This window comes from Falco naumanni, chromosome 6, assembly GCF_017639655.2.
Source record: "Falco naumanni isolate bFalNau1 chromosome 6, bFalNau1.pat, whole genome shotgun sequence".
Taxonomy (NCBI): Eukaryota; Metazoa; Chordata; class Aves; order Falconiformes; family Falconidae; genus Falco; species Falco naumanni.
Genome location: NC_054059.1, coordinates 8,764,790 through 8,790,360, shown reverse-complemented (window position 1 = coordinate 8,790,360; position 25,571 = coordinate 8,764,790). Strand labels below are relative to the sequence as shown.

Sequence of the window (25,571 nt, the reverse complement as noted above, 5' to 3'; positions counted from 1 at the left end):
CGTGCACAGCAATCTAATCTATTTAACATACCAGGTGCAATAAAACATGATTAGTTGGGGAAAAGTGATTTAGTATTTAAATGAAGTCATGGAACCATTTTAGAGCAATTTAGTTTGGAAAAGACTGTTAAGATCAGAGTCCAACCATAGTCATGAGAAGTATGAGGCAGATAGGCTGTATCAGACTGTGAAGGAACAGAAGTATTGTAGATCACCAACTGGATGTGAGAATCCAGTGGCAGGCTTGGGCAAAAAAAACCCCACCAAATGTCTCTGTGTATATGGAAAAAAATGTGGGATGTGTGAGGTGGTGATGGTACTGGATTGCTAAAGTGCTAATTCAAAACAATGTTCAGTGTTAGGTAAACAAAAGCTTAGAACTATGTTATACATTAAAGCACTTCTCTATGTAACTGAAGTAAATATTTGGTTTATTGGCATAAGTAGGTTACAAAAAATTAAGGACTAAATAGAGGTAGTACTGCAGTGTTGATTTGTCAGAAGTCTGGGCTTCTGCTCGCTGAAGTTAGAAGGGGGACGTTCAAAGATTCCAAATAAAAATCAAATTAATTTTAATGAACTGATCCAGGATTTTAAAATGTTAAGAGAAATGGTATGTAAAAAAAGTCCTTAAACTGATTTCCTGAGAGGCTGTGGATAGCCGTGATTTCTTCTGTTTATTGGTAGAGTAAATAATTTCCTGTACTAATGGAAAACAAGGCCTCTGTGATGTAGGAGATCATAGTGTATAGTATCTTAGTTCTTGGGTTTTTTTAAAATCCATGTTCCTTGGTGTCTGTCTTAAATAGATCTTTTCCACAATACAAAATATGTATCTGAATAATCAGATACAAATTTAAATTTTAAAAAGGGTTTGTCAGGAAAATAATGTAAGACATTAAGCCTTCATTTAGGGAACATTGTGGAGTAAGATATTTTATTCAGATATACTCTAATCTACCTTTTGTATGTAGTAACTGCCCATGAACATGAGTTCATGTGTTACAAAAGTGCTGATGTATTTGCATTAGTGTGTTCTGACTTGCGGTCGCTTACTCATCTCTGGGAAGTGACCTTCACTTCTAGGCAAAAATAGTTTGGATGATGACCATGTTGTCCTGAGCTGATTATTTGGGGTTTTGAGGTTCTAGAATTACTTTTCAAATAAATGTATTTCATATGTACTTTACAGTACACAGAACCAGAAGTCAAGTTATATGTGACTAGAAGTTGATGTGTCACTTCAAGGCTAATATGCAACTTGATACAGCTTTTGCCAGATCTTAAATAACTGAGCAAGATTCTCTACTAGATTAAGATGGGGCTGGTAGATGAGCTGTTGGCTCTTACCTGCCTTGATCTTCTCTGACCTGACAGTAGAGCACAGCTTGTCATGTGACCACTCTCACATTTGCTGTCCCAACTAACTGCTTAGAATAATTCCGTTGAATTTATATGTGCTGTGTTGGCAGCACATTGAGGCAGACTAACCCGCAAAAGGTCTTTGATAACAATTCACTGAGCTAGTAGATTCTTCAGCTGGTTAGTAGAGTTGGCTTTAGAAGGGAGTGTGCCTGTGGCCTGTCGGTTTGGAGGTGATACTGGAGTTTATTTCAGCCTAGGATTTGTCAGCATGAAAGCCATGTTCATAATTGAAAATGGGAAGCTGCTTAGAGTTTTATTGACTAAAGCTGTCTGTATCTAAAGTGCCTCTCTAAGGGGGAAGGAGGATCTGAGGGAGAAAAAGTGTTTAATTGATGATTGGTAATTCTGATGCCCTGACTTCTGTCTTCCTCTGACACAGTAGGTAGTTCTAGGGATTTAGAACGCAGCCTTCCAGAAACAGTACTGAAAAACCTAAATGAGAAGATACGCTTGTGGAAGATTCACCTATTTATGTTGTGATTACTATTTTTTTATACTTTCCACTAGAATGGAAAAGCTGCATGCTTTTGCAATGGCAGGCACCTGTTAAATGCTTTAAATCCAAATCTACAGAAACATAAGAGACAGCACAAAAAGTTGTATCAAAATAAAATACACATAAAGGAAGTCAGCACAAAAGCAAGGTTCAACAGGAGGAGGACAGGTCAGGGATATGATCAATATCTTGGGTCTCTGCAGTAGCCGGGAGTTTGTAAGTGTTGTCTACAGTTATATCTTTGAAATACTAGCTCTGAAACAGGCTAGGTTTTGATGCTTGATTTAGGATTTATTATAGCTACTTAGGTGTGGGTGTCCTTATCCTTCTGATAAATAATTGGAATGAACAATGAAAGAATCCAAATGTAAGCAGCTTGAAATCTCCTGGGGAATCCCTGTGGAGCAAGCTATGGAAGCATCCTTTGGATGATGCTGTTTTGGAGCAGAGGTTTATTGTCAGAATGTAGATTTGGAAAATCATCTTGCTCTGAAAGCGTGGGTTTCTTCCTCACTCCCCCAAGATACTATTTAAACCAATGGTTTTAGTGCTTGCATTCCTTCTCCTATATAAGAAGATAAGATTAACAGTGAGGTTTTTCACTTCAATTGCTTGGATAGTCTTTGGACATCTTTAATCTCCCTTTTATGTGTTTAAACATAGTTTACAACTATAGCTGTGTAGAAAACAAGTAGCTTATGTATTTAACAATTGTTACAGGCCATTCTATGTTTATTCTGGAAAGCTCCTTCTGCTTGTAAGTCTTGGGTTTTTTCTTTTTTTACATGAATTAGTGTCTTACATAATTAGATCAGTAGAAAATAGTGATATGTCATTGATACTAGATTACTGCAAATTATGTGGTTTTAATTTTTGCTTTTAAAAGAACATTTTTTCTTTTCAAAACAAATACAGTCTGCAGTATTATCTGAATAATTCTAACTAATTTGCCTACAGTATCAAGTACACAAGAGCCTGGACTTCAGAGCATAGCTGGAAATCACAAAAACATAAAAAGGAATGATTCTGGTGAAAATTCTTCTACTGTTACCAGACATTTGCTTGGGTAATGGCTTGAACTTACTTAATTTCTTAAAACATTGTTTGAAACCAAACACAGTTTTGTGGCATTTTTTTTTCTTGTCTTCAGGGAGAAGTCACAGGAACTTGATGCTCTAGTTAATTACCACAATCCATTAAGACCACTAAACAAATCTAACCAGGTAGAACGTGTAACGTTTTGCTTCAAAATCTTAAACTTTTCATTCCGCTTTATACATCTGGTAACTTTCAGTTTGCTCTTAGGCCTGCCCCTTTGGGAGGATTCCAGTTACACTAGTAACTGATGCAGGTGATGATGTGGAGAAGATGGATGTCCCACTTCCAGTTAGTGTTATGAAGAGGTATGGTTATTGGGTTTACTGCAGCATAACAGATTTTAATACTTTTTTTTTTTACAACAGTCTTTTTATCGGATAGTGGAAATGTCAGATATTAAGAATGTTAAAATCGATCTAAAGCTTATTGACAAATAGCCATAGCTGCAGTAGATATTACAATAACTAAAAGCATGCAAAGATCGATTTCTTGTTCTGGCTAATCAGTAGGCTCAAAAGAAATGGAGACGAAGGCAAAATAATTTTTGTTTGAAAAAACTTTACATTTCTGTGTTCCTGTTTCTAAAATTAGAGATAAGGCAGTATGTAACTTGCAAAAGACTTCTAAATCCTCATTTTTAACGCATGTGATAATGATTATATCTTAAGAAATAAGATATAATCTTATATATTAAGGAAGTGGTTATGCTCATGTTAGTTTGAATAACTATTTAGCAGTGGAATCCTCTGCTAACTAAGATAGCACTTTGCTACATGTTACCTGGCTCTAGTGGAGCTTGAAATTAAACAGGAGAAAGCTTCTCCCTGCCATCAAGTATGTTATGCTAACTTTCTTCCTTCCTTACTGCTGTGTTATTAAATTCATGCAGAATTGGGAACTTTGGGGAGAAATACATAAAGAAAAAGCTGCTTACTTAGCTTCTCAGAAGTTAAAGCCCAATATTCTAAACCTGTGAAAGTGGTGGGATAAGGTATTTCACATAATAGTGGTGGTCTGTAAGTATTTAAAGATGTACTTTGGAACACATCATTGGGGTTTATGATCCTAGCTGTAGCCTATTACTGGCTTTTTTAATGAAGACAACCAATTAAGTTATCTGTCATTTCAGAAGGTGATGGTGGCATTGTTAAAGATCTTTTTTTTTTCTTGTGTCTCACTTGGCTGGCAGAGTGGACCTACTTTTCTGTATATTTGAAACTTCTAGCCAAAAGCCTTCACACAACTGCTTCTTTCATCTTGTTCACAAAAGGCAATCACTAAACTATACGTTGGCATGTGATGTAATTAACAATGTTATTTCAATAGGCAAATATCTGGCTCCAAATGTACAGCCTTCACTGCACCTTTTCCACCATCAGAACCAAAATCTAGTAGGGGTGATTCCTGTGACCTGGGAGACTTACAGGTAACTTCAGTCTTTTTAAAGCAGGTGTTGGGAGCTCTACCTGGCTGTCCTATTGTATTAGGAAGGAAAATAACACTTTTTTTCAACTCAAAGAAATAAAGTAAAATTTTTCTTTATGCTAAGTAGTTACTTGTGAATAGAAATGTTCATTGCAGCTTTTAATTTGAAAATTGTTATGGATAATCAGAGATTTAAATCTCTTAAGATTCTCTTTTAATTAAGAATTATCTGAACAATTCATCTGATGGGAGAAGTGGAGGGGTGTTACAAATCTGTTACATGGTTTATGAAGAGGGGATAAACAGATTTCATCTTCACTACAGGAGCTCTTTCAGCTGTAGCCGTGAGCTTTGTCATGGGAAGTACTCTATTCAGTGAAGTCCATTTAACTGAATACACTAAGTGCTCTTTGGAGCTGTAAATTATGGCTTTTGATAGAGATTAATTTTGAGCCATGCCTTGTCCTTTGTCCCTGTCTCCCAAAAAGTTCAAGAATAGAAAGCATTTAGGTCTTCGTTATGGGAACTGTGTGATGGGAATTCAGACTATTAATGTATTTAAAAATAGTATCAGTAATAGTTGTTTGTGTACCCAGCACTGTTTTCTGAAGCATATGTGCTTTGTGGTATATTGGTTGTTAATTATCATAAGGGAAATGTCTTTTGGACACTAGGCTTGGGATCTCCTTCGATTATTTTTAAGATGCTTTTTGTTTTCTTTAGTCCTTAAAAATAAATAATTCCTTATGGTTGCAGATGTTGGAGAACAGCTTAGAAACTTCTACCAATTCAACTATAACTCTCAAAACCAAAATGGATGCAAGTCATACAATGAAAAGAGAAGGTAACTATTAATACATATTTTAGTAATTTGAAATAGAATAGGCATTGAGAATTTGCTGTTCTGTATTTTAAAAAAATACATTGCTAACCAAAATATTCTTCAAAAAGTAAAAAAGTTGGTCTGCTTGTAACTGAGGAGCATTTAATTAAAAACAGTCATTTGAGTGGTACCTGTAAAAATAGTAAAATAGCAAAACCCCAAACCCACACAAATCCCCACTGCAGCACTTTGGTAGCTGAATTGTACTGAACTGCTTAGTGTGGGATACTGCTTTCTAGTAATTTGAAAAGAGAACTGAATGAGCATGTAAAGGAAAACTGTTAGGCTGTGCTATTTGCAGCCTGCTCTGTGATATTCCACCAGTTCAATGTATGTGCTATTACCTCTGCGAAAGGAACCATGAGATGGAGCATGTCTGGTCCCTTTATGCCTCTGGCTTCAGTCGTCACACTGGTTTATAGGTTGCCTGTTGTCACAGACAGCAGACTTCTAATTTGAAGTATTGCAATAAGTTTACCTTCAATGCTTTATAAACCTGTTCGGTGTCCCAGGATGCTGTAGTACATATCATGAATGTGATCTTTTGTGTGTTGAAGGAAACAGTTGTATCTATTATTATTATAGTAGTATCCTAAGATTTTTGAAGAAATTTGCCATGTTTTACACTGAACTAAATATGAATCCTGAAGATTATATTAATGCCTGATTCCAGTAAGTCAGCTGTGTTTGTCTGTTCTGATGTAGAAAATGAGGTAAAATTATTCTAGAAACTCTGGGACAAATCTGTCAAACTATTTCAAGAACTAAATGCCAAGTATTTCAATAAGCTGACTTTTCCCTTCCCCCCCACCCACCCCACCCACCCCCCCACCCCCCCCCCCCAGAAAATAGAGTCCAGCATCAGGAGCTCAAGATACCAGAGCCAAGGAGTCTGGAAAGTCAACATCAACAATCTAGTTCTGGTGAAAGCTATAGAAAGCAGTTGGATCAGATTAAACTAAACTGTGTTAATGCCAGAAAAATACAGCCAATTCAAGAAGTAACAGAGAAAAGCTGCTACAGAGAGGTAAAGTAACAGGAATATGTAGTTTCTAACTGCAGCAGCCTTTACATGTTGAAAAAAAAAAAAGTTCTATGTTCCTGACTGTGGCTCCTTATGTGGAATAATGTCTTACTTTGCCCTCTGTAGGGAAAACAATCAAGCCTTGAACAATCTAGTCATCCTGTTTCAAAAGGATTATCGCCACCAGATGCTGTTTCTAGGAAATGTGATCCATCACGTGTTTGTGGAACACCAAGCACCACATATAATGATTATATGGACTGGTAAGCTACTCTGACCTGCATCCTCATGAACAGTAGTCAATCTCTAGACTTTAGCAAGGTTTCTTAAGTTCTTCTGTTCAGACAGCAAAGAAGATTTCAGAGTGCTTCCAACACTGTCAAGTGTCTGACTTGTAAGTTTCAGATTGCATTTGGGGAGCTCTTGTCTTCCCTGTTAGCTTTTTGGCATTTAGAAGTACATGATAAAATTAATAAGCCTTTATTACAGCATTTGTCTTTCTCTGATCCCTGCTACATGACCATTTATTTCAGATGCCTTGTTTTTTGCGGCTGACAAGCTTTTTACGTTGATAACTGTATATCAGTCTGGTTCCCATGATACAAGTATCTGTGGGATTTAAAGTGTAAGGAATCTAGAGGCTTGTGTAATTGAGCTCTCGGGTTAGGAAATGCTAGCATCTGTTTATCCATGCAGTCTTGAGTTAAGCATAAACCCCTGTCCGTAAGTTGATAAATCTTTCTAATTGTATGGTTACTATTTTCATAAGTCTCTAGGATGAATCATACATCAAGGCTATATGATGAATAAGCACTGTACCTGTTGATAGGACCTCTGTCTGTAGCTGTAGAACTTAAATATATGTAGCGAACGAAGTACATCGTCTCGTGATGGAGCTCGATAAAAGCAGTCCTTGAATAGGTTCTGGTTTTGCTTTTTTCAAACTTTGATGACATGGAGATCGGTAAATATGCAGGATTGTTCAGTGCTTTTGTGTTCAGAGAGAACCATGCTTTTGACTGGTATTGACTTCTTTCCAAACTTGTTACTTTATTCTGTATAAAAAAATCATAGGCATATCAATACTTCTCCGGTTCTGATCTTAGCATCAGTTTCTGTAAATACTGTGAAGGGGGTAAAAAAGTATATTTGGTAATATAATAAAGTACATGTAGATACATCAAGGAAATAAATCAAAAAACATAAAGGATTTCTTGCAGTCTTTAGTTTTCTTACACATGATCTTTCTGCTTGTATAAAGTGTAGCTAAAGCGCTCAAAAGAAAAAAAACAAACAACCAACAAATCTCATAATTGTAAAAAGTCTCAATCTAAAAAGGTTTTGAGTGAAGAACAGTAAGCTAAAGAAAACTAGCCTAGTTATATAGTGCTTTCATTTTCCGGTTTGTAGGAGTGTCAGCTAGTATCTGAAGATGAGGATTTAATTAGTTACTGATCTAAGAAATATTTCCCAAGTATGTTACAGTTTAAGTGTACTTCTACTTCAAGAAGTTGAAGTGGTCTTAATGCGAATTATTGAATGTAGCAGAGGCTTGGGATTTTACTAGTCAGTAGGGTTTAACTTCCAAGAAGCACTGAAGTTTTCAACTTTGTTAGAATAATCTTTAAAAAAAATACAAGTTGTTCATAATTTCCTTTAGTTTCAGAACACCAGTTGTAAAGAGCAACTTCCTACCAGGATGTCAAAATTCTGCTTCCTACAGCCAGCTCCCATATTTGCTACCATGTACCTCAGCAACTCCGTTTCAAAATCAAGTTGGCTTGCAGGTAATTTCAGGCTGTCGTCTGTATTTTTCATTACATATTTTCATTGGAGACTACTAGGTTAAATGTATGTATCTTTTTAATCTAAAGTTGCTGTTCATCTTTCTAGATGAGTAATGGAAAGTAGTCTGTATTGCTTATTCTCAGAATAACTTTCTTCATATGTATATCTGAATTTAGGTAAAATAAGTCAGTGTTTGAAAAATCAATTCAGTTGTGTCAAAATCCTGAAGCCTTTATGTCTGAAATCTAAGCCTTTTCAGATCCTACTTCATTACAGAGGCAAGAACTAGAGTCGCTATTTTTGTGCTGCTATGCTTTGCTAATGGTGTACAGCCCACTACAGTGGAGTACCCATAAAAAGAAGCAGTGTGTTTTAAAAAACTATAGGAGTTTGAGGGAGGTAGAAGAATGAAGAATTACATTCCTTCTCCTTTTTGTTAGATTTCACAAATTATGCTTATTTTTAGTGGCCTGAAATCGTGTAAAAATGGGTTACCTTAGATGGGTTGTACATTCAGGTAGGAATCTTCCCAACTGTAGATAGCAATTGGGGTATAGGTTTATGCTTCCTACCAGAGGATTAAAATTTAAAATTTGTGGCCGTTCTACAGCTTGCTGTAGCAGCTACAGGCAATGCAGGCTGTTTCAGCTTTATAACACTGAAGTCCACTAGCTAGTAGTTAGCTTCAAATAAAATTGTAGGTGATTTGAGTGCAGCTTGAAGTTTAGTTGCCTCCTGTGATTGAAAGTCTGTTTAGAGAATGTGGTTTCCAATATTATCTCTAAGGAAGGTGGTGTCTCCAATGATCTGAGAAGCCTTATTAAAGAACACCCTTTTCTTGACTTCCAGTGTGAAGAACGTTGGTATCTTTTATAAGAGTTCGATGATGCTACATGCCAAGTGATGATCAGTATACAAATACTTTTGCTATGGGGATCTTTAGCTTTCATTTAAACTTGTAACTTCGCTACACTATTTGGTTCAGAAAGACCAAGACAACTGAAAGCGGATTAACTTAATAAAAAGTAGAACTCTACCAAGCTCCACTACATGCATACTAAGAGTTATTTTCTTAACTTTTTCTGTATGTACACAGGTTCCAGCTTCTCTACAATCACATGAATGTCTTCGTATCAAAGGAAGAGTTTATACGATGTTAAAGCAAATAGGTAGTGGTGGGTCAAGTAAGGTAAGATGCTCTTTTTTTCCCTTTTAGACAGTCATGCATTTACACAGTAGTTATAAACATACGTGTTGAAGTCTTCTAATGAGTGCCCAGTACTGACACATACAATATGTCTGAGTGACCTAGAGAATCTAGGAATTTATTGTTTTAATGCTATGCTTAGACTTTATCCCTCATGGATGCAGAAGAAACATATTTATGGCCCTTTGTACCTCCTTTTAATTTTGTTTCATGTTTGCATATGCAGGAACTGACAGAACCGAAGTGGTACTGAGCAATCAAGCTGTGTGCTTTCTTGTGACAGAAGAAACAGTCTGGATGTGTCATAAGAGATGGGAAATTAGTTTTAAATGTTGCAATACTTAAAATCATAGAATAGTTTTGGTTGGAAAGGACCTTTAAAGGTCATCTAGTCCAACCACCCTGCAACGAGCAGGGACATCTTCAACTAGATCAGGTTGTTCAGAGCCCTGTCCAGCCTGACCTTGAAGGTTTTTGGGGCTGGGGCATCTACCACCTCTGGGTAACCTGTTGCAGTGTTTCGCCATCCTCATTGTAAAAAAAATTCTTCCTTGTATCTAGTCTAAATATACTCTCCCTCAGTTTAAAACAATTACCCCTTGTCCTATCACAACAGGCCCTGCTAAAAAGTCTGTTCCCATCTTTCTTACAAGCCCTTTTTAGGTACTGGGAGGCTGCTGTAAGGTCTCCCTGCAGCCTTCTCTTCTCCAGGCTGAACAACCCCAACTCTCAGCCTGTCTTCATAGGAGAGGTGTTCTAGCCTCTGGTCGTTTTGTGGCCCTCCTCTTCTGGACTCTGTCCAGCAAGTCTGTGTCCATGTGTTGAGGGCCCTGGAGCTGAATTCATTACTCCAGGTGGAGTCTCTTGAGTGGAGTAGAGGGGGAGAATCAAGTCGCTTGATCTGCTGGCTGTATTTCTTTAGAATCCAGCCCAGGATACAGTTGGCCTTCCGGGCTGTGAGTGCACACTGCCAGCTCCTGTCCAGCTTTTCATCAGTACCCCCAAGTCCTTCTCAGCAGGGCTGCTTTCAATCCTTTCATCTGCCAGCCTGTGTTTATACCTGGGGTTGCACCAACCCACGTGCAGGACCTTGCACTTGGCCTTGTTGAACCTCATGAGGTCCACGCAGGCCCACTTGAGCTTGTCCAGGTCTCTCTGGATGGCATCCCTTTCCCTCAGGTGTGACAACTGCACCACTCAGCTTGGTGTTATCCGTAAACGCGCTGAGGGTGCACTTGATCCCACTGTGCCATTGATGAAGATACTAAATGGTACTGGTCCCAGTATGGACCCCAAGGGACACTGTCACTGGTCTCTGTCTGAACGTTGAGCAGTTGACCAGCGCCCTCTGTGTGACCATCCAACCAATTCCTTGTCCACCGAACAGTCCACCCATCAAATCCATCTCTCTCCAGTTAAGGGAGAAGAATGTTGTGGGGGGGACCATGTCAAAGGCCTGACAGAAGTCCAGATAGGTGACATCTGTCACTCTTCCCTTGTCCACTGATGTAGTCACTCCATCATAAAAGGCCGCTGGGTTGGTCAGGCAGGACTTGCCCTCGGTGAAGCCACGCTGGCTGCCTCGAATTGCCTCTCTGTTGTCCATGTGCCTTGCCATAGCTTCTAGGAGGATTTGTTCCATGCTTTTCCTAGGCACAGATGTGAGGCTGACAGGTTGGTACCTCCCAGGGTTCTCCTTTCTACCCCTTTTAAACATGGGTGAAATGTTTCCCTTTTTCCAGTCACTTTACCTGACTGCCATGACTTCTCGGATATCATGGAGAATGGCTTGGCAGCTACATCAGCCAGTTCCCTCAGGACTCTGGGACGCGTCTTGTCAGGTCCCATAGACATAAGTATGTTCAGGTTCTTCAGGTGGTCTTGGACCTGATCTCTTACAGAGGGAGGGACTTTGCTCCTCCAGTCCCTGTCTTGTGGTCCACCCACTTGAGAGGTGTGGGAAGAGAGGTTGCCAGTGAAGACTGAGGCAAAAAAGTTAAGAATCTAACATGATTCTGTTAATCCAGAGAGCAACACATTGAAAAGAATAACAGAATAGAGTAATTCAGTTGCAAGAGACCTACAACAATTATCTAGTCCAACTGCCTGACCATTTCAGGGCTGATGAAATGTTAAAACATGTTAAGGGCATTGTCCAGATGTCTTTTAATCACTGACAGGCTTGGGGCATCACCAACTCTCTAGAAAGCCTATTCCAGTTGACCACTCTCTTGGTAAAGAAATGCTTCCTGGTGTCCAGGCTAAACCTCCCTGATGCAGTTTTGAACAATTCCTATGCATCCTATCACTGGATACCAGGGACATCTTGTGTCTGGCATTACTCTGTTCTACTTGCAGAATCCAGCTTTTGGACTTGCTAAACTTCATGCCATTGATTTCCCAGTGCTCAGACTTATCTAGATCCCACTGTGAGGCCTCCTGTCCCTCAAAGAGAGTTAATAGTACCTTCCAGTTTGGAATCATCAGCGAACTTACTTATGGTGTATTCAACTCCTGCATCAGATCACTGATAAATACATTGAACAGAACTGGCCCTAGAATTGAACCTTGAGGAACATCACTGGTGACTGGTCACCAGCCAGATGTAGCCCCATTCACTGCAACTGTTTGAGCTCGGCCACTGAGCCAGTTCTTCACCCAGCACGCTGAACCCACTCATTCTGCAGTTGGACAACTTGTCCAGAAGGATGCTGTGAGGGACAGTATCAAAAGCTTTATTAAAATCCGTAAGAACTACATCCGCTGCTTTCTCTTCGTACGCTAGGTGGGTGACCCTATCGTAGCAGTTAAACAGGACTTTCCCTTTGTGAATCCATGTTGACTGTGCCTGATTATTGCCTTGTCCTTTAAACAGCAATCGATAGCACCCAGTATGATCTTGTCCAGAATTTTTCCAGGAACTGAGGTTAGGCTAACAGGTCTGTAGTTCCCTGAGTCTTCCCTCGTGCCCTGGTAAACTGGGATAACATTGGCTAGCTTCCAGTCAGCAGGGCCCTCCAGGAAGAAGAGCTTCCTTGTTGGCAGTGTACAATCGCAGAGCAAGGTAGGGTGGAAGGGGCCTCTGCATGTCACTTGGTCCAATGGTCTGATTAAAGCAAGGCTGGAATAGGGCAGGTTTCTCGTGGCCTTTTGCAATAGAGCTTTGAATATCACCAAGGATGGAGATTTCACAGCCTCTCTGGACAACCTACTCCCCCCTGTTCGACTGCATGATGGTGGAAGAAAATTTCCTGACATCTAATCAGATTTTCCTTATTAGCTATGCTTATTGCCTCTCATACTTTGACTTGGGAGTCTTTTTCATACTTTCCTTTTAAATAGCTGAAGACAGCAATAAGTTTCCTTTTAGCATTCTTACCTGAAGTGTGAATGGACTCAGTGCTCTCAAACTTTTCTCCTGCGCCATGTGCTTTAGCCTCCAAATCATTTTGGTGTGTTGAAATGGATGTGCAGTGGCAGGTCAATTCCTTTTCTCTGTGGGAGGTGTTTTGCATTCTCCATCCTTGGAACACTTCAGATGTGTGATCAAATATACCTAGTGAAATACAGTATGGTACCAGGATGGTTTCTGATAGAGGTTTCTGTTGTAACTGGTGGCTTCTTTAGGTTTTCTTCAGGCTGACTTGTATGAAGTTCTCTAAATTTAGTGTTGTTGCTTCCTTTTGAAAAGGTATGCTTTTTCTTAGAAAGAGATTTGGGCTGTGGTGCAATGGACTGTAGTAAGCCAGAACTAGGGTTGAATGAAGTTATTCATGGGTACTATATTGCAGGTGTTTCAAGTACTGAATGAGAAGAAGCAGCTGTATGCTGTCAAATATGTGAACCTAGAGGAAGCTGATCAACAGACTGTTGAGAGCTATAAGAATGAAATTGCTCATTTGAATAAACTGCAGCAACATAGCGATAAGATCATTCGCCTTTATGACTAGTGAGTAAACACTAATTTTATTAAAGCACTATCTTTTTATATAAAGTCTCCTTGCATTTTAACAGAAGTATATTTATTTTTTAGTGAAATTACTGATCATCATATCTACATGGTAATGGAGTGTGGAAATATTGACCTCAATAGCTGGCTTAAAAAGAAAAAAAACATCGATCCATTGGAACGAAAGAGCTATTGGAAAAATATGCTGGAAGCTGTTCATACAATCCATGAATATGGTATTCTTAAATAATTCTAGGTATTTGTATAGGTGTTATGGCAGAGATAATATGAATGTATTTAAGTTTTGGAGGCGGTGCTGCTCTTCGGTGTAAGCCTAGTAATCTTCAAAGATTCCTGTATTATGAAAAAAATTTCAGAGAAACAAAAGATGACAGTCTACCTTCTGCATCAAGATTTACTATCTTTGGTAACTCAAAGGGATCTCTAAATATTAATGCTGTATAATGTTCTGTTTCCTTGCAACAACCAGGAAATCTTTTCTGTATTGGAATACACTGCATACTTCTAACACTACACTTGTAGTACTATTTGTTCTCAGACTCTTTTTAGCCACTCATCTTCTCCAAAGAAGCTTTGACACTAATGACAGCTTTTACACAGCTCTGTCATCTTTATTTTGACATAGTGCTTCAGCTTTTTCTCATAGTTCTTAAAGACTTTCATCTTTACCTATGTAACTGAAGTGCATGTATCTGTATTCTGTTTCCTCTATATATACCATAAAGGAGAGAGCAGATTTGGATCCTTTCTGTATTTCAGAAAAGACTGGAGACCTGTACATGTAGCAGAGACCATCAACTCCTAACAGCACAAGGACGCTAGAACATTCAGTAATACAGAAAACCAGCAAAACCTGTTAAAACACAGGCTACGTACTACATGTGTCCTTGAAACAAGCAATTTTGCAAAATATTAGATGGATTGGTTGATTATATGGATAAGCAACACTCATAATAAATCACATAAGTAGTGGTTGTGATTTGTAATCCTTGGTGAATGATTCCTTTGAGATCAGGAAGAAAACACCAGACTAAGCAATATAATTCTTCTAAAGTGCTGCTTAGCTGATGCTTTAAGAGAAAGCTACAGGAGTGACCAGGCCACTGAATTGCTCTGCAGCAGCAGTTCAGTATGGCATTGTGCACGTATGGCTAGAGGGCCTGTCCCTAACTGACAGAAACTATTCAGCTCAAGTCGCTTGAATCTATTCTGGGGTGCCTGCAGAATAAGTAATATTATGTCTATATATCTTATATATATTTTTTATATATATAAATAAAAACTATCTTAATATATAAGAATAAGAAAAGAATAAGTTTGAATAAGTAATAATTCAAACTACAAACTCATGCAAGGCTTAACTATTGAAAAAAGAAATGGAAACACTTATGAAATCTGCAAAAAGTAATTTGGTTTAGGCTGGGTAAAGCTGATCTGCACCTCCTCTCTGAGCAAGGCTAATGGGAATTGAGCAATAAACCCCCCCTATAGTAGTAACTTGGATTGACTAAACCTTGATTGACTTAAACGTTTTTCTCTCTTTTTTTTTTACAGGCATTATTCACAGTGATCTGAAACCAGCAAACTTCCTGATAGTTGACGGAATGTTAAAACTGATTGACTTTGGCATTGCAAACCAAATGCAGCCAGATGTGACAAGCATTGTTAAAGATTCTCAGGTGAAATACTTCTGGAAAATCGGTGTACACTTTTCTGTGAAGTACTAGATAGTTATGGTTGTTTATTGTAGTAACTTCAATGAATACTGAGACTTTATGCTGAATGGTTTTATAAGTATATATAAATATTCATATACATTTTTTACATCTCTTTGTTGAACAAAATTAACAATGGCCTTCAGCCTTAGAAGAAACAAAATTTCAAGATGCTTTTCAGTGCTTTGAGACAAAAATCTAACTTTTTATCAAGTGAGTTAAATGACTATTTTTGTATTTTTGTGGCTAGGTTGGCACAATGAATTACATGCCACCGGAAGCAATAAAGGATCTCTCTTCCTATGGAGAAAATGGGAAGTCTCGCTCTAAGGTAACATAGGATCTTTTTTCTTCTGTTCCTTTCATGTTTAGGAGAAAGTAATCCAGGCATATATGTTAAAACTTAATTTTCTTAATCTTCTGCTGAAACCAGAACAGAAGGGAATTCATTGTGCTGTGATGGTGGGCAGAGTTTGAAGGCTAAGCTTATTCCTTTCAGCTACCTGAAAGCATTTTGCAGATGGTGTTTAGAAAAATTAGAAAAAAAAGTGCTGAATGAGTAAAATTGAAAGCAAAACAGATATTCAGGTTTGGGTGTTGGAGAAGCTGAGAATAGTATAATATCTAAACTAATAAATGTAAAAATAATTTAAAATCTATTTCTATGGAGCAGTATAAGTCTTCCGCTGTTATCAGTGTGATTGGCATTGAACAGCAATATAGTGTACAGTGAGTGAAATGCACGCAGCCTTTTGGATATTGGAGGCTGTACTGATGATTAATGTTACAAAAATCTTCTGAGCATCTTAATGGTTCACTGTACTGTGCATCTCTGACAAGTCCTTTGCACTGAAATCACTTCAGGCTTAGTGTTTCTGGGAGGATCTGCTGTGGAGTCAAGTGCGAGAATCATTCCTTAATCACTTGGTTGCCTGTTGTGCTACTTACGACTTCTTGTTTCAGCTTCATTCTGCCAAAAATTGGTGGAGGTCTTATGGTACTGTTAGCTGCTACACAGCTATGTCTTGGCATTCTGCATAAACAACTGGCTTAGAAATCTTTTTCTGAAAGCCAGGAAACTTGCTTTCTGATATAAACCATTGTTGGTGTGTTTGCTTAAACAACAAGATGACAATGACACAAGCATCAGTGTATTTCTTTAATTCTTTTAAGCAAGTGGCAGGTTTTAAAAGAAATGAGAGGTACCTAATAAGATGTGTTAAAAGATGATAAAATGAAGTCTAGTATTTCAGGGGACATGTGCGAGTTCTGCGTATCCTATTAGTTTTTCTATGCTAGAGGGTACTATGTATTGTAGAACTTGTTATAACTTTACCAGGGCAATGGAATGTGATTTTTAAGGAAAGTACTGAAGGAAAACAATTTCACGTTGGCAGTCAAACTTCATTTAAGGGGTACATAGTTTTGTAAAAAAAGTATTAAAATCTGTATTCATATCTACACGTACATACGTACTTAAAAGATTGTGACTCTTTAACAGCTGAATGGATGTATTATGATGTAGTAAAACAATTAAAACACAATCTAGTCTTTCTAAACACAGAACGTTTTGTAGATGGATTTCTTTTGTTAAGGATGATACTTTCAACATTTTTTACATTTTTAAACATTGCATGGAAAGTGCAGACTTGTTCTGGAGCTCAGCTCACTTAAGTAAAAGTCTAAGCATCGTGCTGGGCTGTCTGTGTGCTGCTTTCCCCACCTCCCTTTTCCCCACTCCCCCAATCTTATGTGCTTCCTCTTCAACAAGACAAGTGGAAAGTTCTCCTCTAAGGAACAGTTCAGGTGTGGTCGTAGAAATCTGGATCTGAATCCTTTTAAACCCGGAAGAACTGAACTGTGGCTTCCTGCTTTGGGAACGTAGCTGTGATGTCTCACTGGTTTCTGGGTTGGATTAATTTAGTATGCTTTTATTTGTATTTACTCAATCTGAAATTAGAATCCTGCTGTTTGACTTAAGGACAACATTTAACTTTAAGTTCAAGTAAATTGATTTTCAAAGGTAATTAATAAATAGTTTTGTTATGAAATAAGGGTGAATGAAGTCACATCTCTGTCTTGGTAGATAATAGCATGCTGTCTTGGTGATGTATGTTAGTTACTAATATCTGTTATCCAATGTAAAATAGATATAGTTAAGCAAAATTACTGTACAACTATATGATAAATTGACTGAGTCTTTCCTAAGAGAGGAGTAATCTTGATTTTATTTTTTTTCTATTAGATAAGTCCCAAAAGTGATGTGTGGTCATTGGGATGCATTTTGTACTGTATGACATATGGAAAGACTCCATTTCAACATATAACAAATCCAATTAATAAACTCCATGCTATTGTTGATCCTAGCTATGAAATAGAATTTTCTGATATTGCTGAGAAGGATCTTCAAGATGTGCTAAAGGTAACTGTCTGTTAAGATTAGTTTATGTTAATGATTCAAATAATGGCAATTTCTTTTTTTAAAGTGTATTTTCTTAAACCTAATGAGTTGTGCTTGAGAAACTTTTTTCACAAAGAGATGCTCAGTGCTATTTGTAGTAACAGACCTTATTTGAAAAGACTACTTATGAAGCTAGAACTACTTCATTTAGTTTTCTTATTAAAAGTCTATTTTCAGCTCAGTAGCAAATAAACTAGTAAATATTTACTAGATTTTTAAATTTTTGTTTAAAAGCAGTCAGACAATGTCTTTGGCTGAATAACCTAAAGTAAATACAGTAACTCTTGTATTTGCCATCCTTTTCCTTCACTATGCGTATCTGCCTGCTTTTGAAACTTGGCGTATGCTTTTACTCAAGCCCTAATTGTGTTGCTCAGCAGGTAACAAACTGAAATCCAGAAACATTTGTCTCCTTTCAAATCTGTGTCATTCAGAATAAAACAATACTGTAGGTTCTGGTCTTCATGTCCTCTGACATTTGTTGCTTGAGTAAAACAGGATACCAAACTTTACTCTGAAGATAACTGCTAATAAGGGCAATTAGGTTAATCTGTTACCGTACTGAGTTGAGTCTAAGTTTGTAGTTTAGCAGTAAGACGTTCTGACATGCATCTACCAGGTCTTTTAAAGGTCCTCACTGTTAATTCTTAAGAAAATCCTGAATTTATAGGTAAAGCATTCTTTTTCTTTTTGCAGCGCTGTTTAGTAAGAAATCCTAAACAAAGAATATCAGTTTCAGAGTTGCTGGTACATCCCTATGTTCAAATTCAAAGTCATTGTCAAACAGGTACACTTACTTTAAAACATGTTTTTATTAAAAGTATAATTCTGTTTAAGAAGACAAAATGCTTTACTCATATGTACTTTTCAGTTGCTGGTGTAACAATGTATTTTTTTGGTGCCTGTGTGTATTTTGGGAAAGACTTTAGTATTTTAATTTTTAAACCTCTTACAAACTGCACTGCTAACTTATACATAGTTGTATACAACTTGAGCTTCATTCAATTAACTGCAGGTGTTGCAAATGCAAAAGGAACAACAGAGGAAATGAAACGTATCCTTGGCCAGCTTGTTGACTTGAATTCTCCCAAGTCTATTTCTAGAGCTGCTCGGGTAAGTACATTTTCTATTTTGTGTAGTAGTACATGTTCATGCAAACAAAGTTAGAATGTTTGGTAGTAGAAGCTGAAAGGATACATCTATCAAAGCTGTAACCACAGCTGGAAAGGCATTATGCACTGTAGTGGGTTTTTTGCAAGCACGTGGAATCTCTCTACGTCCTCCCGAATGGGAAGGGTTGAAAGGATGATGGTAATCTTGCTTTTAGCTTTTTTTTCCTTTCCACTTCCCAGTATATCTGTACTGCTTTATTTTCAAATCACCCACTGCCCTAGCATCTCTTTCCTAAAACAGTACTTACAGTGCTGCTTTACTTTTCAACTGCCCAAGAACTGTAGTAGGTCTTCTAATTTAAGAACCATCATTATGAAAAAATTATCTAAATCAATCTGTCAAGTGTGCAAGCTTTTAGACTGCAGCTGTTCTTACTTCCAGGAAACTGATTAACTGTTAATGCATTGCTATGTGTAAATTAGTCCCTGTATGCTGAAATAGTCCAGCCTCTATTTAACTGCCTGAAGGACAAGCTTGATAACTCTTCAACGATTCAATTCTTTCCACCATCTCTCAGAAGAGGGAATGGTGATCAAATCGATAACAAGTTGAGATGGAACTCAAAGCTGCTTTCATGGGGAGGAAAGCAAATTCAGTATGCATACACTGCTAGTTGTACCTGACCTTTTTAAGTATGAGGTGAACAAGAGATTATTCTTAATGTGATATGGCTATGTTTGTGGCCACTGATTTTCCTGTCTCTTATAAATGTTGCTCACTGTGAGCATGCAAATACCTCTTTTCTTCCATGCTAATGTTTCTACATCAGAGACAATTAATGGACTAAACTTTGCTTTAAATTTTGGTAGTTAGGCTGTTTTCAGCCACCTTGTGAAGCTCTGTACCTTTGCTCATGCTGCGAAATCAGAGTTTGTGTTTTCTGGGAGGTGCTATGTTGCACTACAACTGGTACAACTAAGCTGTCTTGGTTTTTTTATGATCGAAAAAATTTAGCACGGAGGTTGGAATATTTCAGTATGTGGTAACTTCAAGTGGTAATATTACAAAGATATAGTTTGAATCAGTGTGCAATACAACTGTGTTCACCTGAATGCTTGTGTTTTTATTAACTTTCAGACTTTATATGAACAGTGCAACAGTGGTAAAAGTCTTGATGTATCAGCATTTGCAAAACCTGGGAGTCAAAAATCACGGACAACAAAATGATGTACTACTCAGGATAAACAGATGTCTGGTTGGTTCAAAAAATACATTGTGCTGCTGGCTTTTAAAAGGACACTCAGCATAAAGTTCACACTTTTAAATGTTCTTTGTGTTGCCTAATACTGCAGATCATTAAAAAATTTAACTGAACACTTTTCAATGTGGGCTGTTTCACTGTTTGCTTGCCACTTGGATTGAACAATGGAAAATGCTAGTTAATGATTATGGTCATTGAAACTTAAAGTGCTACAGTGTTTGGAATACAAAAACGCGTATGAGAATCTTCAAGCTCTTATGTCCTGAAGCTAAAAAGTAGTAGTTCCTAAAATGACAATAGATGTACGTAACGCAGATATCTCTTGAAATATCTCCTATGACATGAGCACATAGTATTATGTTGTTTTGCCTTTGACAACAAGTACTTGTGTTCAGCGTTGATCATAACTAAGGAAATAAGTACCCTGTTTATATAAGCAGTGATGGTATTGTTAGATACATGTGAAGATTATCCAGTTTTTGACCTGTTTCTACTAAGTGGCATGGTACAACCGTCAGTGCTGTTCTGAAGTTATATAACTAAAATGGCTTTTCCTCTATTAAAAATGCTATTATATAAATCAAATATGCTTTTCAAAATTCTAAGTAGAAAATCCATTAATATTTATGATGGTTGGAAATCACTAATTTGGATTTTGAAAAGCTTTAATACTTAGCTCTCTAAAACACACTGAATCACAGAATGATTGGGGTGGGAAGGGACCTCTGGAGATCATCTAGCTCAGCCCCCTGCTAAAGCAGGTTCTCCTAGAGCAGGTTCTACAGGATCACATCAAAGTTTTTGAATGTCTCCAGTGAAGGAGACTCCCTGGCCTCTCTGGGCAGCCTGTTCCAGTGCTCTGTTGCCCTTAAAGTGAAGAAATTCTTTCTCATTCAGTTGCGACTACTTGTGTTGCAGTTTGTGCCCGTTGCCCCTTGTCCTGTCCTGGGCACCACTGCAAGGAGCCTGGCCCCGTCCTCTGGACACTCGCCCTTAAGGTATCTGTAGACATTGACCAGATCCCCTCCCAGTCTTCTCCTCTCCAGGCTACACAGCCCCGGCTCTCTCAGCCTTTCCTCACAAGGGAGATGCTCCAGTCCCCTCACCATCTTCATAGCCCCCCGCTGGGCCCTCCCCAGCAGTTCCCTGTCTCCCTTGAACTGGGGAGCCCAGAACTGGACATGGGCTGCAGGTGTGTCCTCACCAGGGCAAGCAGAGATGGAGGATCATCTCTCTCTACCTGCTGGCCACGCTGCTCCCAATGCCCCCCAGGGTCCCATGGGCTTTCTTGGCCACCGAGACACACAGCTGGCTCCTGGGCAGCTTGCTGTTCCCCAGAACCCCCAGGCCCTTCTCCGCAGAGCTGCCTTCCAGCAGGTCACCCCTGGCCTGTGCTGGTGCAGGGGGTTGTCCCTCCCCAGGTGCAGGACCTTACACTTGCCTTTGTTGAGCTTCATTAGGTTCCTCTCCTCCCAGCTCTCCAGCCTGCCCAGGTGTCACTGAATGGCAGCGCAGCCTCCTGGTGTGTCAGCCACTCCTGCCAGCTTTGTACCATCAGCAAACCTGCTGAGGGTGCGCTCTGTCCATCCATCCAGGTCATGAATAAATTGAACCAGACTGGACCCAGTACTGACCCCTGGGGAACACCACTAGCTACAGGCCTCCAGCTGGATTCTGTGCTGCTGATCACAACCCTCTGAGCTCTGCTGTTCAACTAGTTCTTAAATCAGTGTTAAAATTTTTTTTAAATATCTTGCATTTGGTTTCATGACAGCTGCTATGCTGTCCTTGGATACCTTCTAAAATGTGGAGCTTATCAGCTCTTTATCTTGATCAAGTATTTTGAATTAGCCTGGTTTGCTTTTCCTTCATAATAGCCCTTCATGTAAAGTGCCAAACTTCATTATTAAAGTAGCTCTTTCCTTGTTTATCTCTGTGAATCAAGAGTATGATGTACTTCTTGATCAGGGATGGGAAAAGTCAAAGGTCAGCACTAGGGAAGCTTTGCTTGATAATTTCAGCCTTTTATATTACCGAGTTCACGTTATCTTAGCTTCAGACAGGCATTGAAATATTCAGAACTCTTGGATAATTTTTGTAATTTGTGTTTGTTTGGATAACTGATATTGCAAAAAGGTATTGTAATGTAATCCTTCACAAAGGTCTAATGTGAGGGAGTTTTGTCGTTCATTGTAAGCATATATTTAAATATCACTTTTTCACCCCTTCTAAGTATTTTTTTCTTTTTTTTCTTCAGATTACCTGGATCACAGGATTTCATGGTTTTTTCTTTTTGGTATTGGAACGTTAGGCTTCACTGATATCTTCCTACCAGTTGATTTTTGTAGCTTTTATTTCCATGACTCTTGAAACATTTAAAGGATTGAAAATCTGAGTGGGATGGTGCTCCTGGTTACCTGTTAACATGTACCTGTAACAGTACTGTGAAATGTCCGTAAAGCCTCTGAAGAAGGGAGGTGGTCTGGCGTGGACTACCAGGTTTTACTGTCTGACAGAAGTATCACTATTAATCCAAGCACTGGATTAAAAGCATCCTTTCTGCCGCTGGTGCAGGTGCATGTTCACGGCACTTCTGTTGTCTGTATGCCGTCTGGTAGGTCGGTTAGGTCAGCTGTCTGTGGAGAGCAAAACCGGTCACCCTTGTGGCTGAAGGCTTACTGAAGCCAACACATCTTACTGCCTGCGGAAAATGCAGCTGGAGTCTAGAGAACTCTTAAAAATTACTTTGAGCATTTGTAAGCAAACACTACTGGGTAGCTGTGTTTTTTTTCTCAGGATGTGGGTGGTGTTCTTCATAGCATTCGGTTTGACCCGGTCAGAGGGGAATTCCCTCTGCCTTTGACACGTTTATTAGCAGGGCTGAGATACCTTTACATTATCTTTGTGTAGGTAAGCTTATCTTACACCTGTAGGAATAGGTATGTTGTCCTGCGTGTTCTATTCTACTTTAGTGTTTATGGGGGACTGCTCTTTACTGACAACTTCAGTTGAAGAAAATGTTACCTTTTATCCCTGGAAGATGCATCTATTTCTGCAGTGATCTGGATGCAGAGTAGCAGCTGTACTTTGCTTGATTCTTCAGTTCACAACATAACCTTTTTCTACGCTTGCACACTAAGCAATAGTAGCTGAACTGGTATCACTCGTAGCACTATTGTAATGTCTTGCTTTGAAGTTAATAGCAAAGAATGAATTGTAAATGCCTCTTTCAACAGCAATATTGAAGGAACAGTGAGTTCTTGCTGTCTTTCCTGCCATTAATTTATCAGCTTTTGATGACTGCAGCCCTATAAGAACTGGAGAATGAGAGAAGAGTAGCACACACTTGGATCTCAAATGATACGTGAAACTCAGAAGTATTGTATTTTCCCCAGACCTTAGTAACTTTGGTTTTTAAATGAGTTTTCAAAGCTTGCTAATATAATAAAAGCACCCTTTGATAGGTGGGAAACTGTTTTTAATTCATATTTAAAGCAGCAAAACAATTCAAATACTTTTTTAAAAAGTTCTGTAATGACAGTTAGTATTTCTGTAACATCAGGTGTCTGCTTAATGTTTGCGTTTCAAAACTTAAAGCCTCACCACCTTCATATGCCTGTTAGGAGTATTCTTCTGTGACAGAGCAAGTGCTTGTAAAAGAGCATGAATTATTCTGGGCTGTGGTGTTTCTGTCTGAATACCTGCCCTCCTTTGTTCCAGGTTAGCAGTGATTCTTCGGGTTACACAGGGAGGGTGATTAGGAGAGGGAACTACTATTGATAGCAGCCCTTCTCCCCTCGGCCTGGGCTGGGGGGAGGGCTGGAACGGAGGGCAGAGGATGTGTTCGCACCCCAGTAGTGGGGCATAAGCAGGAACAGCGCATCTCCCTTGTGAGGGCAAACTTGGAATGATAAACTTGACTTTGTTGTTGGTCTAATTGTTATTATATGAAACAGATTGTGGAGTCTGAATTATCTGCAGAGACAGGGGGAGGTATCCCATATTTCTTGGGGGAAAAAATGTTAAAATACTTGTTCCCTGTAATGGTCCTGGTTTTGTTTGGTTGGTTCTGTTTTAGGGGTTTTTTTTCATCCAGACTTTAGTACTCCTGTGGAAATTCAGTGGTATTTCAAGCATACTGAGTACATAGGCTAACTGCACTCCTCTTGTCTGTTATATAGATGTTAGTTATGAAGCATAAACCAACTAAAGAAAAAATGTTAATGTTCTGCACCTTTCAGATTCTAGATAGCTTGGGAGACTACTTATGCCATGGGAAGTGAAACACTGTCTCCACTTTCTCTGGAGAGGGGAAAAAGAAGTATCAGCCTCTTCAGAGGAAAACTTGTGAAGAAAATCTTTACAGAAACATTTTTTCACGAAGAGTTACTGTTGAAATGTCTCGCAACTACTTGTGTAGATTGCAGGTCTTGAAATACTTCTGCATAATTATTTGAATGTTATAATTGTTAACTTCTGCTGCTTTGCTTCTGTGGTTAATGTTGAATACGCAGAGAAGCGGTGCTACATGCCTCATTTTTTTTCTGTTGTATGGTATGGTTTATCAATCCTTTCTCATTCCATGACTGCTAAAGAACCCACGGGAAATACAGCTGGCACGAGAGGGAGCTTATGAAAGAGGACTGGGGCTGATGAGAGGCAGTGGGTTGTTATCAGTCATCCCTTTTAAATAAAAATTTCCCATTGCAAATAGGTAACTGATTTGTACTCCTTCCTTGTCTCAATTATATGCTACAAGACATGTCTGCCTACTTCGGCAGCTGCCACTTAACCAGCCCTCAGTCTATTCCTGTTGTTTTTTTGCTTACAGCCAGCCATCTCCCTTTTTACGTTCTGCTGGGCCCTTTAAAGTGTGTGTGAAGTACAGAATAGCTATACATGAGTAGCTTTATAAGGAGAGAAAATACCAGTCTGAAATGTTGGGTAACAGAGGCTGCTGCCTGAAGCTTTCTCAAGATTACAAAATGCCTGTCATGCATTGCTGTCACCCTGAAGGCCACGGTGCGGGACATCGTGTATGTACAAAATGGGGCGAGAAGAGGGCTGACTAACCCGGTATGTCTGTAATCGGCGTTACTGGTGCGTGTAGAGTATAACGCTGTATCAACTAATACTGAGGTACCACAGCTACACGAAGACTAGAAAGGTAAACGAGAACATTTCACTAAGTTCCCTTCAGTAATTTTTGTTTGAAAAATGGGTTTGGAAACTTCCAACCTTTAAATCTAATACTGTGTCCAAAAAACTTTTACTCGGCAGCTAACACTAAGAAAAGCCTGACGGCAGAAGGGTGACTTCTATTTGTGGGTGGGTGTAGCCTTACTCAGCCTGAGCAGCTGTATGCATAGTTGGAATTCAAAGCCGAAATGGAGTGGAAGTTTTGAAGGCTATGCTGCTTTTATAGTCTGTTTCAGTGTGCCAGCACCCAGCTTTGAGTCCTTCACAAATATAAGAGAAGGAGGCTGTTCTCTTGCAGAGCTCCCTGTTCCCAGGACACTTGGCCAAGGAGGAAGACAAGTCTATCCCCGTAGCCCTGGAGGAGTCAGACTCCTGCTTCTCATCTGGCTTTGGTGAGGGCACTCTAAGCTCCTGCTGCTGAATGTGTAGCCGAGTGGGAGGGGAATGGTTAAATCCCTAACAGCAGAGAATGCAGAGCAGGGTGTGAGTTAGTCTGAAGGTCAGTG

General features: G+C 38.9%; 1 protein-coding gene across 3 annotated transcripts in view; it reads left to right on the top strand.

The window, feature by feature from the left end:
• Positions 1-24,584, top strand: part of TTK (TTK protein kinase) — a 37,478-nt gene extending 12,894 nt beyond the window's left edge. For 2 of the 3 annotated variants that reach the window (XM_040598455.1, XM_040598457.1), the window contains 17 exons: positions 2,879-2,987; positions 3,072-3,144; positions 3,227-3,324; positions 4,346-4,445; positions 5,201-5,288; positions 6,173-6,354; positions 6,478-6,614; positions 8,012-8,138; positions 9,236-9,328; positions 13,138-13,295; positions 13,380-13,531; positions 14,871-14,995; positions 15,282-15,362; positions 17,277-17,453; positions 18,189-18,279; positions 18,508-18,605; positions 19,743-19,979. In XM_040598455.1, the coding sequence (XP_040454389.1) occupies positions 2,879-2,987; positions 3,072-3,144; positions 3,227-3,324; positions 4,346-4,445; positions 5,201-5,288; positions 6,173-6,354; positions 6,478-6,614; positions 8,012-8,138; positions 9,236-9,328; positions 13,138-13,295; positions 13,380-13,531; positions 14,871-14,995; positions 15,282-15,362; positions 17,277-17,453; positions 18,189-18,279; positions 18,508-18,605; positions 19,743-19,832 (1,979 nt within the window). In that variant the 3' untranslated portion in view covers positions 19,833-19,979. Of the gene's footprint in view, positions 1-2,878; positions 2,988-3,071; positions 3,145-3,226; positions 3,325-4,345; positions 4,446-5,200; positions 5,289-6,172; positions 6,355-6,477; positions 6,615-8,011; positions 8,139-9,235; positions 9,329-13,137; positions 13,296-13,379; positions 13,532-14,870; positions 14,996-15,281; positions 15,363-17,276; positions 17,454-18,188; positions 18,280-18,507; positions 18,606-19,742; positions 19,980-22,123 lie in introns of those variants that run through there. The other variant, XM_040598456.1, reaches the window with a different exon arrangement.
• Positions 24,585-25,571: the final 987 nt, after the last annotated feature.